This window comes from Schistocerca americana, chromosome 1 (assembly GCF_021461395.2).
Source record: "Schistocerca americana isolate TAMUIC-IGC-003095 chromosome 1, iqSchAmer2.1, whole genome shotgun sequence".
Taxonomy (NCBI): domain Eukaryota; kingdom Metazoa; phylum Arthropoda; class Insecta; order Orthoptera; family Acrididae; genus Schistocerca; species Schistocerca americana.
In genome coordinates, this window is record NC_060119.1 from 307054181 (window position 1) to 307071076 (window position 16896).

At 42.0% G+C, this 16896-nt stretch overlaps 1 protein-coding gene across 2 annotated transcripts in view; it reads right to left on the reverse strand.

Moving 5' to 3' along the window:
* LOC124596113 (D-2-hydroxyglutarate dehydrogenase, mitochondrial) overlaps positions 1 to 16896 on the reverse strand; it is a 61277-nt gene that overhangs the window by 25691 nt on the left and 18690 nt on the right. For both annotated transcript variants that reach the window (XM_047135139.1, XM_047135131.1), the window contains exons 4-5: positions 6032 to 6225; positions 6 to 174 (exon numbers count right to left, since the gene is read on the reverse strand). In XM_047135139.1, coding sequence (XP_046991095.1) covers positions 6 to 174; positions 6032 to 6225 — 363 coding nt within the window. The remainder of the gene's footprint in view (positions 1 to 5; positions 175 to 6031; positions 6226 to 16896) is intronic.

Genomic DNA, 16896 nt, shown 5'->3' on the forward strand with positions numbered 1-16896 from the left:
TTTACCTAGAAAAGCAAGGTTGATAGCTTTTGGGGCTGGTGGGCAATGAATGGCTACCTTAGTCACAACACCTAAAGTTCCTTCAGATCCAATAAACAAATGTTTCAAATGGTAACCTGTATTATCTTTCTTAAGAGTACTCAGGCAATCAATGACCTCTCCATCAGCTTTCACCTATAAAAGAAAGAAGAATTTTGATATACATAAAATTATGTAAAAGAAACATAAAATGTTATAATAAGGAATTTCAAGCTAGAGACAGTCAGTCATCCAATACTTCAAAAAATAAGTTAAGAATTCTAAAATTGAGACCATAACAGTATGTATGCATACATCACAACACTTATGACTGGGAAAGTAAGGAAAAAAAGTCATGTAGAACAACACTAAGTAACTGCTGGGAAATCACAGTTTCTATGTGCCAAATGTTGGATGGGTAGCACTTACACACATAAAAAACTGGATGAGTGTGGGTAGGACTTGCATTCTGAGGGTTCCATACAAAATTATCTATACAGAGTGTTTGGGCGTTCCCATTACAAACTTATAGGACTTGTAGAGTGGGGGTGGGGGTGATTACATAATATTTTGAATAGGAATCCATGTCTGGAAACATACTGTTTCCCTTTACTATTGTTTCAACCACTTCTGCTTGAGGAATTTAATTAGGTGTGATGCAGTACTATTATTAGGTAACAATTGAAAGGGAACATAAGAAACATCCGTTTATCACTTAAGCACATTAGTTTGTATTCACACTTGAACATTACATGTTCACATTATTCCAAAACAGAAAAAGAACCCAGCATACTGTATGTACTGAACAGTACTGATGTGTTACAACACTAGCTTGAAGCGGCAACCATCAGCATTGTTACGCACGTTGTACCTACAAAGCATGTTCTGGTATACACTTTTCATCCCACCTGATGTCTCTTCAGTTTCTAGCACAGCAGCCAGAACTTGTGCAAGTAGATCTTCCCCCATCTCTACAAGAGTCTTGTAAATTAAACTTTGCATACAATTCCACAAGATGTAGTACACAGGAGTTAAATGTGGTGGCCATGTAGTTAGACCTCCTCAGCCTATCTGCCTTTCACCATATCATCTACTGAGATGTCTCTGAACCACATGTGAGAAGTGCTATAGTGCATCACCATGCTGAAACCAAATTTCCAGATGGAGTGGCACAGCTTCCAAGAATGGGTCCAATATGTTTTGTAGGAAGTTATGCAGGACCAGTTAGTTTGAGTGGAAGGAGGTATGGTATAGTCACATGACCATCCAGAATACCTGCCCGCACATTAATACCAAACGGGGTCTGAAGTCCCTGAACAAGCATGGCACAAGGGTTTTTGTCTGCTCAGACATGGCTGTTTTGCGAATTCAGAACACAGTTCCTAGTGATCTTACATTCATTCATGAACAGAGCTCCAAGTTGAAACAGGGGTGTGTTGATGCAGTGTTGCAGAAACCACGTACAGTAGGCAATGAATTGTGGAAAATTGGTTGACTTACAGCGTGTAACCTGTGTAAGTGGTACGGACGTAAATGTTGCTCATGCAGTGTGTCCCAGACAATACCATGAGTAACATCCACTGCACACACAATTGTTCGAGAACTGGTTGATGGGTTTACTTCAACGTGATGGAGTACACCATCTTCAGATGCGGGTATGTGGCGTTGTTGTGACGCACCACAAACCTGCCTCCTCACGGTGAAGGTAACTGTTTCTCAGAGGCACTTCATAACTCGGGCAAGAGGTTTGTGCGATGGTGTGCTATGTTGTAGAAAACATTCATTATCCAGCGAATTAGCAGCTCTTCCATTACTTCACATTTCGCCATATACGAGCAGCATGCCTGTGTATTCCAAAAATGTGTACTGAACCATTCATACGGTATCAGAGGCGCACAGGAACTGAAAAGGCCTTGCAGTAAGGCAGATGTTAAGTGACATCAGGTGACTCTCTGATGTAGTACATGTCATCCTGTCTACCCTACTGTATACCAGGACAAGCAACTCTGGGACTTTTCTCTTTCCCTCAGCAGACATGGACATGTTACATATCTGAATTCCAACTATTATAGAATGGAAATTGTATGTTTCCAAACATAGGTTTCTATTCAAAATACTATGTACTCGCTCCCCTCTACAAGTCCTAAAAGTCTGTAATGGGAATTTCTGAACACCCTGTTTAGATTACAATAATAATTGTGGCTCAATGGCCTGATGCAAGTCTTTCTATTGGATGTCACTTTGGTGACTTGCAAGTCCCTAACCTACCCCATTTATTGAACCAGGAAGAAGGAACCTGGAATCTGAACCACTTCTTGTTTCTGGTGACTCATCACATCATTGGAAGGTGAAGGCTAGGTTAACGTTTGCACAGCTAGAGGTAAGTTTTCTCTGTGCTGGAACAAGACAGACTTACCAAATTTCAGGTGTGGCCAGCCAACTAGATTATTGTTACACAGTAGAGGTGCAGATTTAATAAACTTGCCTCCAGATATGGAAGCATATGCGAAGCTCAAGGACTAGTTAATTCACAGTGTGTCAGCTTCGCAAGGAGTGAGGCAGGTACTGTTACAGGAGGACATGGGAGACAGAAAATCATCTCAATACCTCTGACATTTACGAAGTAAAGTCGACGTGTGCATGGTGTCACTAAGCATCATAGCGAACCTGGCAGACAGGCTGCAGGATGCAACAATGCTGACATATTGCACTTTAACTGCTACTGCAGGATACAGCACCTTGATAGTGACATATGCAGGTTTTGACAGCCTCACAACTAAGGTTGACACCCAGATTAGTGAATCAGGTATGTTAGGGGGTGCTTCTGTAAATGTTCGAGAAGCCATTCCTTCATGAAATGCTCAGCATAAGACAACACCATCCAGCCAGATGTGTGCTGATATCACAGAAAGTTCAGAGACCAGATGCACAAGTTCACTTCGCTGTGTTCTTTCCTCAATAAAAAATGACAGTCTGAAATAGGAGCAATCGACCGTCAGTCACCGTCTCTGCGCCTCTTCATAATGGACTGCAAGACAGGACAAAATGTTTCTCTGGACACTTGTTCTGATATATGTATTTTAGCATGAACTCTGTTACCCAAGTATCAAGCACTGACCTTGTTACAATTTTCTGCACCTAACAACTCATTCATCATGACATACAAAATGCAACATATGGAAATTGATCTGGGAATATGATGTGAGTTTATGTGGAATTTTACTGTGGCAGATGTGATGGAGTCGATAATTGGGGCCAGTTTTTTAGCACACTATCACCTTGTGCCAGACATGGCCAAGGCAAGCCTCATCAACAGCATCACTGGCCTTTCTACTAGAGAGTTTTGATGCAGCAAAGTGGTACATGATGCTGATCTGGTCAACAGGCAGTAGATATGCTGAGCTACTGGGGCACTTCCCAGGCATCATGTTTCCTCTAGGCACACCAAAAGAGGTCATGACAGCACCATTCATTATATTACTGCAGGCTCATCAAATTCATGCAGATCCAGACACCTAGTTGCACACTATTACACCGCAGCAAAAGCCAAATTTAATTCCATGTTGAAAGAAGGCATCATTTGTTCATCTAGCAGCTCAAGGTTATCGCCTCTACATTTGGTCCCAAAGAAGAGTGACACATGGTACGCATCCAGGGATTACTGTGCTCTTAATGCTTGAACAGTAGCAGCTCGTTACCCCATACTGATTTTGAGAGACAACCTCTGTATTATGTGGCACAACAGTGTTTAGAGTGTTTGACTGTGCAAAAGCCAATACTCAAGTTCGCAGTGCTGAAAAAGATATACTGAAGACAGCTATCATAACACCATTTAGTTTCTTCAAAAGCTGATTCATGATGTATGGATTTAGAAATGACATCCAAACATGGTAAAGATTCCTAGTTTTGGTGCCAATAGGGTTATTGTGCTTTTTCTCCACATCTTGATGGTATCCTCATTTTTCAGCAATAGCAGAGAAACACAAACAGCACTTACTCAAGGTTTTTAGATGCCTAGACAAATACAGTGGCATGTTAAACACTGTGGAGTGTGTTTTTAGACAGACAGAAATCATCATCTTGGGCCACCCTATATCACTTCAGGGATAGTTGCCTTTACCAGAGGAAGTCGAAACCATAGTAAGTAGGCTATCACCAGAGACTGCTACAGACCTGTGAATAGTCTTAGGAATTCTCTGTTTTTACTGGAACCATTTAATTCACTTGGCAGAACTTCAGGAGCCTCTTCCCACAGCACTGTCTGGTCTGAAAGTTAAAGGAAGATACAGTTGACAGACATAAGGAACACCACTCATAAAAATGAACACCACTTTTGAGTCAGCATAGCAAATGCTGCACTTCTTTTTCATCTGGCATTAGAAGCACCTCTTGCACTTGCAGCGAATGCCAGCCAAACTGCAACCAGTGCTGTGTTACAACAGTATGTAAATGATGCCTAGCAGCCACTTGTGTTCTACTCACATAAACTCTCCCCAGTAAAACATAAACTGAGTGCATACGTCAGCAAATTACTCATGGTTTATAAGACCATACAATATGTTTGTAAGCCACTGGAGGCAATGGAATTGCAATTTATACAGACCATAAACCACTTATCTATATCTTTTGGCAAAATAATGATTAGTGCTTGCCAATATGATATAATCAGTTTGAGTTCATTGCACAATTCAGCACTAATGTGCAACTTATGTCAGAATCGATAACATAGCAGCAACTACCTTTCCCATGTGAGCAGTATCACGGAGGCAACAGAGCATGCAGCTCAAGAATCTGACCAGGAGCTACAGTGATTTTTAACAGACACCACATCTAGCCTTCAACTGAGACTTACCAACATCCCCATCATGAATGCCAGACTATATTGCTAGATTCCAAATGGTAGAACTGGTCCATTTATAGTTTCTGCATTTTGTAAATGTGCTTTCAAAAGCTTACACAACTTATGTCACCCTGGCACTAAGGCAACAATTAAACTAATAACTAGCCATTTTGTACAGCCAGGAACACAAAAAGATTGTCGAACCTGGGCTTATTCACGTCCACAATGCCAGCGCAACAAGATTTTTCACTGTATCAACATGTCAGTGAGAGATTTTCAAGATTCAACAGCACAATTTCCACAGGTTCATACTAATGTGGTAGGACCATTATTCCCTTCAGATGGACAATGTTACCTTTTGACAGCAAATGACCATTTTATTCGATGGCCAGAGGCCATCCTAGTGGACAATATTTCAGCTGAGATACTGGCCACTGCTTTTCTGTCACACTAGCTGTCCCACGTTGGCTGCCCACTTCACATTACAACAGTCCAAGGAAATCAGTTTTCATCTAAACTATTTGCCCATTTTAGTAAATTTTGCAGTGTACTGCATCACTAAACGACAAGCTACGGCTCTGCAAGCAATGGTTTGGTTGAACGTTGGCACCAATCATTAAAAGAGCTGTGCTAATGTGCCAGTAGTCAAAATGGACACCTGCCTTCTAATACTCTTTCCTGGCCTATGTAACATTTGCCAACCTGACCTAGACTCTCCATTGCACTGTATCAGATAAAAATGTGGAACTGTTGTAGCTCTGGAATATTTTATCCAAGAGGCATACATTATAACTGCATGTCCTCAAGAAATAAAATGGCTATAGTTTTACCTTGCTTCAGCTGTTTGCAGTGCCAATATACCACGCAATATTAGCTAATGATGGAAGGCCAGAAGTTATTCTTCCAGATTGTTGTCCCTGAAACTACTGTAAAGGCCTCTGCTCTTCTTCAAGAGCTCTCTACAGGTGTGTGTGTGTGTGTGTGTGTGTGTGTGTGTGTGTGTGTGTGTGTGTGTCAGAGAGAGAGAGAGAGAGAGAGAGGCCACATCAACACATGCAGAGAGACAGAGAGATGTTCCCCCTTATGATGATTTCCTCTGATAGTTGACTAATCCACTTAAGTTTAAAAGATATATAATGTTTAAAATTAGAACACAGAATGAACTACACTTACTGCTTCAATACCAAGTACACTACCATGTAAACTTCCATAACGTAAGAGCCTTATGCCTCCAGCATTAGTAGAAACATTTCCTCCAATGTTACAGCTGCCTTTGGCTCCTAAGTCAAGAGGCATGATAAGACCTCTTTCTGATAAATAATTATCCAGAACTTCTAAGATACAACCAGCTTGACAAACAAGGACACCTACAACAGAAAAAAAAATATTTTAAGGATACCCTCTTATCAATAACAGTGGCACACAGTGACTGGTAAGTCACCATGTTGGTGCACCCTCTTTCTGCAGAAAGTAGCTATGTATTATGACTAGTGCCCCATTCTCAGTCTTATGACGTTTTCCATCTCAGTGACTGTTAGGACTTTCTCCAGCCCTGAGACTTGTAAACTCAGATCGATAAAGTCATAAATCATTAACACAATAAAAATCTGCTTCAGTTGCCACTAATTTCTTATTTATAAAATGGTTGGTTTTGAAGTCTAAACCTTCATCTGCAGTTTCCACCAGCTTTGAACAAGAGGAGAAGCTACTAGCTTACAAAATCTATGGAACTGATATGCCAAAATGAGAAAGCCGTAAAAAGCAGTGTACTCACGTAATAATGTAAACATAAATATGCGGTAGCCAGAACAGTGAGTCATGGGTGGAGAGGGGGGCCATGTCACACCCACAACAAACAAATGCATGAGACTGGAACAAAGACACTAACATAGAGGGAAGGAACTGGAGAAAATGAACACAACAATAAATAAGTAACTGCTCTTACATGCAGGACAAGCATAACACAGAAGTGTCTGCTGCAGCGAGCCAGGGAGCCAGCTGATTGCGGCAGGCAGCTGATTGCAATAGCAGAAGCGACTGACGTAGGGGCCAATGAGATGGGGAACCGAAATAGATAGTAAAAGAAAAGAATGGGAAACAGAGGCTGACTAGTCTTTCTGCTTACATAATCGTGGTTCATAACATTAATATAAAATAGAACTACAAATGTAAGAATAAATACAATAATGAACAAAAGTGTTTGGCACAAATTCTACAGGGGGTTACAAAAAGGTACGGCCAAACTTTCAGGAAACATTCCTCACACACAAAGAAAGAAAATATGTTATGTGGACATGTGTCCGGAAATGCTCACTTTCCATGTTAGAGCTCATTTTATTACTTCTCTTCAAATCACATTAATCATGGAATGGAAACACACAGCAACAGAATGTACCAGCGTGACTTCAAATACTTTGTTACAGGAAATGTTCAAAATGTCCTCCGTTAGCGAGGATACGTGCATCCACCCTCCGTCGCATGGAGTCCCTGATACACTGATGCAGCCCTGGAGAATGGCGTATTGTATCAGCTGTCCACAATACGAGCACAAAGAGTCTCTACATTTGGTACCTGGGTTGAGTAGACAAGAGCTTTCAAATGCCCCCATAAATGAAAGTCAAGAGGGTTGACGTCAGGAGAGCGTGGAGGCCATGGATTGGTCCGCCTCTACCAATCCATCGGTCACTGAATCTGTTGTTGAGAAGCGTACGAACACTTCGACTGAAATGTGCAGGAGCTCCATCGTGCATGAACCACATGTTGTGTCGTACTTGTAAAGGCACATGTTCTAGCAGCACAGGTAGAGTATCCCGTATGAAATCATGATAACGTGCTCCATTGAACGTAGGTGGAAGAACATGGGGCCCAAGCAAGACATCGCCAACAATGCCTTCCCAAACGTTCACAGAAAATCTGTGTTGATGACGTGATTGCACAATTGCGTGCGGATTCTCGTCAGCTCACACATATTGATTGTGAAAATTTACAATTTGATCACATTGGAATGAAACCTCATCCGTAAAGAGAACATTTGCACTGAAATGAGGATTGACACATTGTTGGATGAACCATTCGTAGAAGTGTACCCGTGGAGGCCAATCAGCTGCTGATAGTGCCTGCACACGCTGTACATGGTACGGAAACAACTGGTTCTCCCGTGGCACTCTCCATACAGTGACGTGGTCAATGTTACCTTGTACAGCAGCAACTTCTCTGACGCTGACATTAGGGTTATCGTCAACTGCATGAAGAATTGCCTCGTCCATTGCAGGTGTCCTCATCGTTCTAGGTCTTCCCCAGTCGCGAGTCATAGGCTGGAATGTTCCGTGCTCCCTAAGATGCCGATCAATTGCTTCGAACGTCTTCCTGTCGGGACACCTTCGTTCTGGAAATCTGTCTCGATACAAACGTACCGCGCCACGGCTATTGCCCCGTGCTAATCCATACATCAAATGGGCATCTGCCAACTGCGCATTTGTAAACATTGCACTGACTGCAAAACCACGTCCGTGATGAACACTAATCTGTTGATGCTACGTACTGATGTGCTTGATGCTAGTACTGTAGAGCAATGAGTCGCATGTCAACACAAGCACTGAAGTCAACATTACCTTCCTTCAATTGGGTCAACTGGCGGTGAATCGAGGAAGTATAGTACATAAGGACGAAACTAAAATGAGCTCTAACATGGAAACTAAGCATTTCCGGACACATGTCCACATAACATCTTTTCTTTATTTGTGTGAGGAATGTTTCCTGAAAGTTTGGCTGTACATTTTTTTTTTTTAACACCCTGTATAAATCAGTGTGATGGAGTGCAACATAATAAAAAGATAAAAAATGAAAATACAACTAAAACAGGAGGTGTGGATAATACACTGAAGCGCCAAAGAAACTGGTATAGGCATGCATTTTCAAATACAGAGATACGTAAACAGGCAGAATACGGCGCTGTGGTCGGCAGCACCTACATACGAAAAGTGTGTGGCACGGTTGTTAGACCAGTTACTGCTGCTACAATGACAGGTTATCAAGATTTAAGTGAGTCTGAACATAATGTTATAGCTGGTCCACCAGCGATGGGACATAGTATATCTGAGGTAGCGATGAACTGGGGATTTCCTCGTATGATCATTTTATTAGTGTAGCATGAAGATCAGGAATCCAGTAAAACATCAAATCTCTGACATTGTTATGGCCGGAAAAAGATCCTGCAAAATGGGACCAATGATGACTAAAGAGAATTGTTCAGTGTGACATATGTGCAACCCTTCTGCAAATTGCCGCAGATTTCAAGACTGGGCCATCAACTAATGTCAGCGTGCAAACCATTCAACAAAACATCATCGATATGGGCTTTCAGAACTGAAGGCCCACTCGTGTACCCTTAATGACTGCATGATACAAAGCTTTATGCCTCATCTGGGCCAGTCAGCACAAAAATTGGACTGTTGATGATTGGAAACATGTTACCTAGACAGATGAGTCTAGTTTCAAATTTTATTGAGCAGATAGACGTGTACTGGTATGGAGACAACCTCATGAATCCATGGACCCTGCATGTCAACATGGGACTGTTCAAGTTGTTGGCGTCTCTTTAATACTATGCGGCATGTGGTGTTGGAGTGATAAGTGAACTGTGACAGTAGAATGTTGCCAACCTTTAACATCAATAATAATATATACACTCTTCTTGAAGAGCCAAAAAAAAGTCTTACTACAAAAAGCTTAGTGAGGGTTAAAATAATATACACAACAGGATTAGAACTGTAAACATATAAAGCAGCACCATGAATTCACACAGAACTACATCTAATAAAAATGAGTGAGAAGGGCTATAAACCAGAAACAGAGAAAGTGAGTAAAGAACTAAGCTTATGTATAAAGGATGAGAACACTACAATTCAGGTACAGTAGGATTAACGAAATGATTGAGTCATGAAAATGAGATAAACTATATCTCATACATGGTACTATTAATATTAAAACACTAAATATAAAAATATACAGGGTTACAGTTATTGAACTATATGAAAAAAATGTAAATTAGTTATAAATTATGGTATGCACACACTTAATTCAACATGTAAACATCACTACAGATATTCGGATTTATGTTACGACATGTTCGATATGCTTTCCATCAGTGGCGATGGTGTGGTGTAAGAAAAATCAATGCTGTCGATGACCACCTGAATGGATGTTCAGTTCAGCAATGGTTTTGGGGTTATTGCTGTACACCTTGTCTTTAATATAGCCCCACAAAAAGGAGTTGCATGTGTTCAGACCCGGAGAATATAGCAGCCAATCAAGGCCCATGCCCGTGGCCTCTGGTGACCCCAGAGCCAGAATATGGACCCCAAAGTGCTCCTCCAGGACTTCAAACTCTCTCCTGCTTTAATGGTGTTTAGTTCCACCTCGAAGGAACCACATCTTGTCAATAACAGTGTCACTTTGGACAATGGTGATGAAATCATCTTCCGAAAGCTCTACATACCATTCGGTAGTCATTATGCCATCAAGGAATATCACACCGATCATTCTGTGACTGGACATTGTGCACCACACAGTCACCCGTAGAGGGTGAAGAGACTTCTCGATCGTGAAATGCAGCTTCTCAGTTCCCCAAATGCGCCAATTTCAATTATTGACAAACCCATCCAAATGAAAGTGGGCTTTGTCGCTAAACCAAACCATGCATGCTCATATTGCACTGCGGCCAACTGTGCAGTTTGAATGTCCTAATGCAAACCGTTCAAAAATTGTGACGATTTAATTTCATATAGTTCAATAATTGGCACCCTGTATACACATAAGTGTTTAGCAAAAATTCCTGTTCATTTTTGTCCCAGTCCCCCCCTCTATGTAAACATCTTTGTCCCAGTCCCATGCACTTTTCTGGCATGGGTGTGGGGGGTGTGGGCCCCCATGGTGACACTTTTATGTTTCCATTATTATGCGAGTACATCACTTTTCAAGGCTTCACTTTTCAATTTGTTACATAAGATCTTGTAAGCTAGTAGCTTATATCTTGTAAGCTAGTAGCTCCTGCTCTTGTTTGCAGTGGGTGGCACCTGAAAATGGAACTTTACGCTTCAAAGCCAGTTGCGTAATAAATAAAACAATAGAAAATCCAGGATGGAATAATGACAATATTATGAAAAGAATAGGCATAACAAAAAGACCATCAGACAAGTAAGATTTGGACAAAAAGGCCTTAGTTGGAATCGGATAACATACACAAACACACATACATGCAAATAAACTCACAGATACATGACCATAGTCTCTGGTTGCCAAGGTCAGAGTGCGAGTAGCAGTGCATGATGGGAGAAGCAATCTGGGTGGTGAGGGTAAGGAATAAGCTGGAGTGATGAGGAGGAGGGATAGCAAGATATGGGTCGGAGATGGTAAAGTGCTGCTTGTGGGAGCACACAGTGATCAGGTGGAGAGAGGGTAGGGCAGTAGTGCTTGAGTGGGGACAGGGAAGTGAAGATGTGGGTGTAGAACAACGACTAATGAAGTTTGAGGCCAGGGGGGTTACTGGAATGTTGGATATACTGCAGGGAGAGTTCCCACCTGCACAATTCAGAAAAGTTGGTGGTGGCAGGAATGATCCAGATGGTGCAGGCTGTGAAGCAGCATTAAAATAAAGAATGTTGTGATGGGCAGTGTGCTCCACAACTGCTTGGTTCAACTGTCTCTAGGCCACAGTTTGTTGGTGGCCATTCATGCAGACAGACTGCTTGTTGGTTGTCATGCACATGTAAAATGCAGCACAGTAGTTTCAGCTTTGCTTGTAGATCACATGACTGATTTCACAGGCAGCCCTGCCTCTGATAGGATAGGTGATGCTTGTGACTAGATTGGAGTAGGTGGTGGGTGGACAATGTATGGAACAGGTCTTGCATCTAGGTATATTTCTGGGGTATGAGCCATGAGGCAAGGGGTTAGGAGCAGGGGTTGTGTAGGGACAGACGAAGATATTATGTAAGTTTGGTGGGTGGTGGAATCACTGTGAGAAAGATGGGATGGATAATGTGAAGCACATTTCTCATTTCAGGGCACAACAAGAGGTAGCTGAAACCCTGGTGGAGAATGCGGTTCGGTTGCTCCAGTCCTGGTGGTACTGTATCAAGAGGGGAATGCTCCCCTGTGGCTGGACAGTAGGACTTTGGGAGGTGGGGGTAACGGGAGAGACAAGGCATGGGAGACCTGTTTCTGTACAAGATTGGGAGGGTAATTATGGTCTGTGAAGGCCTCAGTGGGACCTTTGGTATTTTTCAAGAGGGCTACTCGTCACTTGCTACAGCCATGGGTGGCTAGGCAGTATGGAAGAGACTTCTTGGTATGAAATGGGTGACTGCTGTTGAATTGGAGGCACTGCTGGTCCAGATTTATTGATAACATCTTTGTGATCTGGACTGAGGACACCCCAGCCACATTCTTCCAGAACCTCAATACCTTCTCCCTCATTTGCTTCACCCTGTCCTCCTCAACCCAACAAGTCACCTTCCTCAGTGTTGACGTCTACCTTAAAGATGGCTACATCAGTCCCTCTGTCCAATCAAACTTACCAACAACCAGTAACCAGCAATACCTCCACTTCGACAACTGTCACCCATTCCATACCAAGAAGTCCCTTCCATACAGCCTAGCCACCCATGTCCAACACATCTGTAGTGACAAGCAGACCCTCTCAAAATATACCACGAGTCGCACTGAGGTTTTCACAGACTGTAAACAGAAACATCATGTCTTATTTCTTCAGTCATGCTCCACTCCCCAAAATCCCACTATCTGGCCAAAGAGGAGTATTCTCCTCATGACCCAGTACCATCCAGGGCTGGAGCAACTGAATCACATTCTATGTCAGGGATTCAATGACCTCTTGCTGTGCACTGAACTGAGGACTGTCCTCCCCACTATCCTTACCATTCCTCCCATGGTGGTATTCCACCACCCACTGAACATACACAGTATCCTTGTCCATCCCTACACAAAACCCTGCTCCCAACCCCTTTGCCTCATCCCATATAGAATGCAGCACAGTGGTTGCAGCTCAGCTTGTAGATCACATAACTGGTTTCTCAGATAGCCCTGCCTCTGATGCGATAAGTAATACTTGTAACTAGACTGGAGTAGGTGGTGGTGGGAGGAAGTACAGGACAGGTCTAGCATCTAGGTCTATTGCAGGGATATGCAACCACTGTGCTGCATTCTACATGGGCCTGATGACCTACAAGCCATCTGTCCGCTTGAATGGCCACTGACAAACTGTGGCCAAGAAACATCTAGACCACACAGGTGCTAAGCACATTGCCCATCACATTGTTCTTAATTTTAATTACTGCTTCACAGCCTGTGTCATTGGATACTTCTTACCAACATCACTCTTTCTGAATTGTGCAGGTGGGAATTCTGCCTGTAGTATATCCTACATTCCAGTAACCTTTCTGGCCTCAACTTTCGTTAGTGAGTGTTGTACATCCATCTATCCCTTTCCCTGTGCCCACTTTTGCACTACACAACCCTCTATTCTATCAACATACCAAGTCTTTTTACATCTCTGCTTTTCCACTGCCCACCTTCCCTTCTAGCCCTATGTCTAACCTCCTGACTGCACCTAGCTGCCCTACCCTCTCTCCACCTAATCCATGTATGCTCCCACAAGCAGTGTTTTACTGTCTACCACCCCTACCCTTCTATTCCTCCTCCTACCCACCCCAGCCTACTCCTTATACACACCACCCAGATTTCTTCTCCCATCATGCCCTGCTGCTCACAGTCTGGCCTCAGCAGCCAGAGGCTGTGATTGTGTGTGTGTGTGTGTGTGTGTGTGTGTGTGTGTGTGTGTGTGTGTTGTGCAATTGCAACAAAAGCCTTTTGGCAGTAAGCTTATTTGTTTGACAGTTTTTTCGTTGTACCCATCTGCGACTTAACATCTCAGCTATATGGTGAGGAGCAATCTCTCTTTTTTCATAATATTGTGTAATAAATAAGAAATCACTCACAACTGAAGCAGATTTTTGTTCAATTAATATGTTCCTCAGTTGCAGATGTTTGGCTGGTCAAATATTTTGCAAGTAAATGATGTTGAACCAAACCATTCCTACTAAACATGATTTCTGTAATGTTTGTGATTGGTGTGACATGTAGGTTAGAAAATGGTAAAAAATAAATTTGGTGCTATTATTTTATATTTTCATTAAATGGGTTATGAGATGTCTGCATTGAAACTGAATTGCAGTAAATTCGTGTTAGTTAAAGATTTTTTTTCTTTCTGAATTAAAGAGTTTGTGTTGTTACAGAACAGGGAACCAGAATGATGGAGGACAGTGATTAAAAGTAAGAGGAAGAACAGTACAACAAGTTATGAACAAAAGAGGCCAAGATGTAGGGAATAAGGGGGAACTCAAGAATATGTGGAAGGAGTATTTTGAAGAACTCCTGAACCCAAATGGAGACCTGAGTGAGGAGGAACAAGCTGAGGAGGAACAGCAAATAGAGAAAGACATTACATGGGGAGAAGTGGAAGAGGCATTGGGCAAGATGAAGGGAGGGAAGTCACCAGGCCTGGATGAGCTAAGTGCAGAGATGGTGAGAACAGCAGAAGCGGTGGGGATACAATGGTTATATCAAGTAATGAAAATTGTGTGGAGACAGAAGATGACCCCAGAAGACTGGAAGAAGGGAATAATTGTCCCAATATTTAAGAAGAGAAATAGAAAAAGAGTGCAAGAACTATTGGGGGATAACATTGATGAGTCATTGTGCAAAGATTTTGAGAAAATTTTGGAAGCACGAATTCAGGCACAATTAGAAGGAGGGATGAGAGAAGAGCAACATGACTTCAGAACAGGAAGATCCACAGTGGATTTAATTTTTGTTGTAAGACAACTGCAAGAACAGCGTTATGAATATGGAATAGATCTACTAATGACCTTCCTGGACATTGAACAAGCATATGGTACTATACGTAGAAGCAAAGTGTGGAAAGCCCTGGAGAAACAAGGAGTAGCAATACAGAGTATTTGGAAGATAATGGAAATGTACCATGGAAGTGAGAGCTGTGTGGAAGTGGTAGGAGAGAAATCAGATTGGACTGGACAGAAGAATGGTTTGAGGCAGGAAAGTACACTTTCACCATTACTCTTCATTGTAGTAGCACAAGTAATTGGTGCAGGAAAGATAAAAGCTATGGTGTTTGCAGATGATCTGATGATTTGGGGGAATAAGGAGGAGGAAGTACAAGAGCAGTTGGAAGTATGGGAATGAACAGTATAAGAATATGGGACGAAATTTAGTATAAGTAAGAGTGAGGTGATTATCGTAACAAGAACAAAGGAGAAGAGGAACAACTGAAATAATAATTGGTGGGGAACGGTTGAGGAGAGTTGAGAGTTTCAAGCAGCTAGGAAGCCTGATACAGGAAGATGGAAAAAATGACAGAGAAATAAATGAGTAGGGAGAGGGGGGGGGGGGGGAGAGGGAGCAGAAGCATTTCAGAAGAGTGAAGAGTGTCAGAAGCCTGATATGGAGCAAGGATGTACCCCAAATCCAAATCAGTAAAAAAGTTATATACCAGTCATACTATGTCCCGATCCTGACATATGCATCTGAAACCTGGCTTACAAAAGGAAGAGAGAAAAGCTAAGTACAAGCGAGTGAGATGAAATTCTTGAGGAACAGTATTGGAGAGACAAAGGCAGCCAGGTTAAGAAATGAGAGGATCAGAGAGTTAATGGAGGTGGAACCATTACAGGAGGTGACAGAGAAATCAAGGCTGAGATGGTATTGGCACCTTAAGTGAATGGATAAGAAGACAATACCCAGGAGGATACACAAGATGAAACTGGAAGGAAAGAGACCAAGGGCAGATGGTTGAAAGGAGTGGAGGAATGCGTCCAGAAGAAAGGATAAGACTGGAACAAGGTGAAGATGGAGAGACGGTGGCAAGACAGAAGACAAGGAGAGACTTATGTTTCAAACAGACCCGGCCAGACACTGGAAACTGTCCAAAATGTGTAGTGTTATTACAGAAGCAGTGAAGCTAAAGTATACAGAAAAACCATTTGAAAATAAATAAATAAATAAATCATATAGCCAGAAAAGGTTGATAGATGAACGTTTGCAAGACAATGTAAAATTATTTCTAAGAACTTGTAAGATTAATATAATGGAAGGAAACATTCCACGTGGGAAAAATTTTTATAAAAACAAAGATGAGGTGACTTACCGAACACAAGCGCTGGCAGGTCGATAGACACACAAACAAACACAAACATACACACAAAATTCAAGCTTTCGCAACAAACTGTTGCCTCATCAGGAAAGAGGGAAGGAGAGGGGAAGACGAAAGGAAGTGGGTTTTAAAGGTCTTTCCGCTCCCGGGATTGGAATGACTCCTTACCCTCTCCTTTAAAACCCACTTCCTTTCGTCTTCCCCTCTCCTTCCCTCTTTCCTGATGAGGCAACAGTTTGTTGCGAAAGCTTGAATTTTGTGTGTATGTTTGTGTTTGTTTGTGTGTCTATCGACCTGCCAGCGCTTGTGTTCGGTAAGTCACCTCAACTTGTAAGATTAGAATGATTAGTGAATGCTCTTCTAACAAAAACAAAATTAATTCATCTTCTACATGTTTTGGTCAAGCCCAGAATAGTTTGTTCACACTGATAATCAAGACAACATTTTCAAGATTATTAATGTATTGGTAGGGTCTAAAACACAAGTATTATCTGAAATTAATACTTTTGCGTGGCACAGGTGCTATATGTTCCTTGAGAATATCTGTGGACAGGATGAATCAAACTCTATGATATAACCCAATTCAAATAATTAAACACAATTTAACATACAAAACTGAAAACAGTAGCTAAGATATAAGATGACTTGTTGGGAAGGGATGGGTAGCAGGAAAAATGATGGAGTGTGGATGAAGTCAGGCTCTCAGGATGAAGTCAGGGCCTCAGTAGAGCTTTTGATTGGAGAAAGTGCTACTTAAAGTGGGATACGGCATCAGGACTCAGTTGTGAGTCTC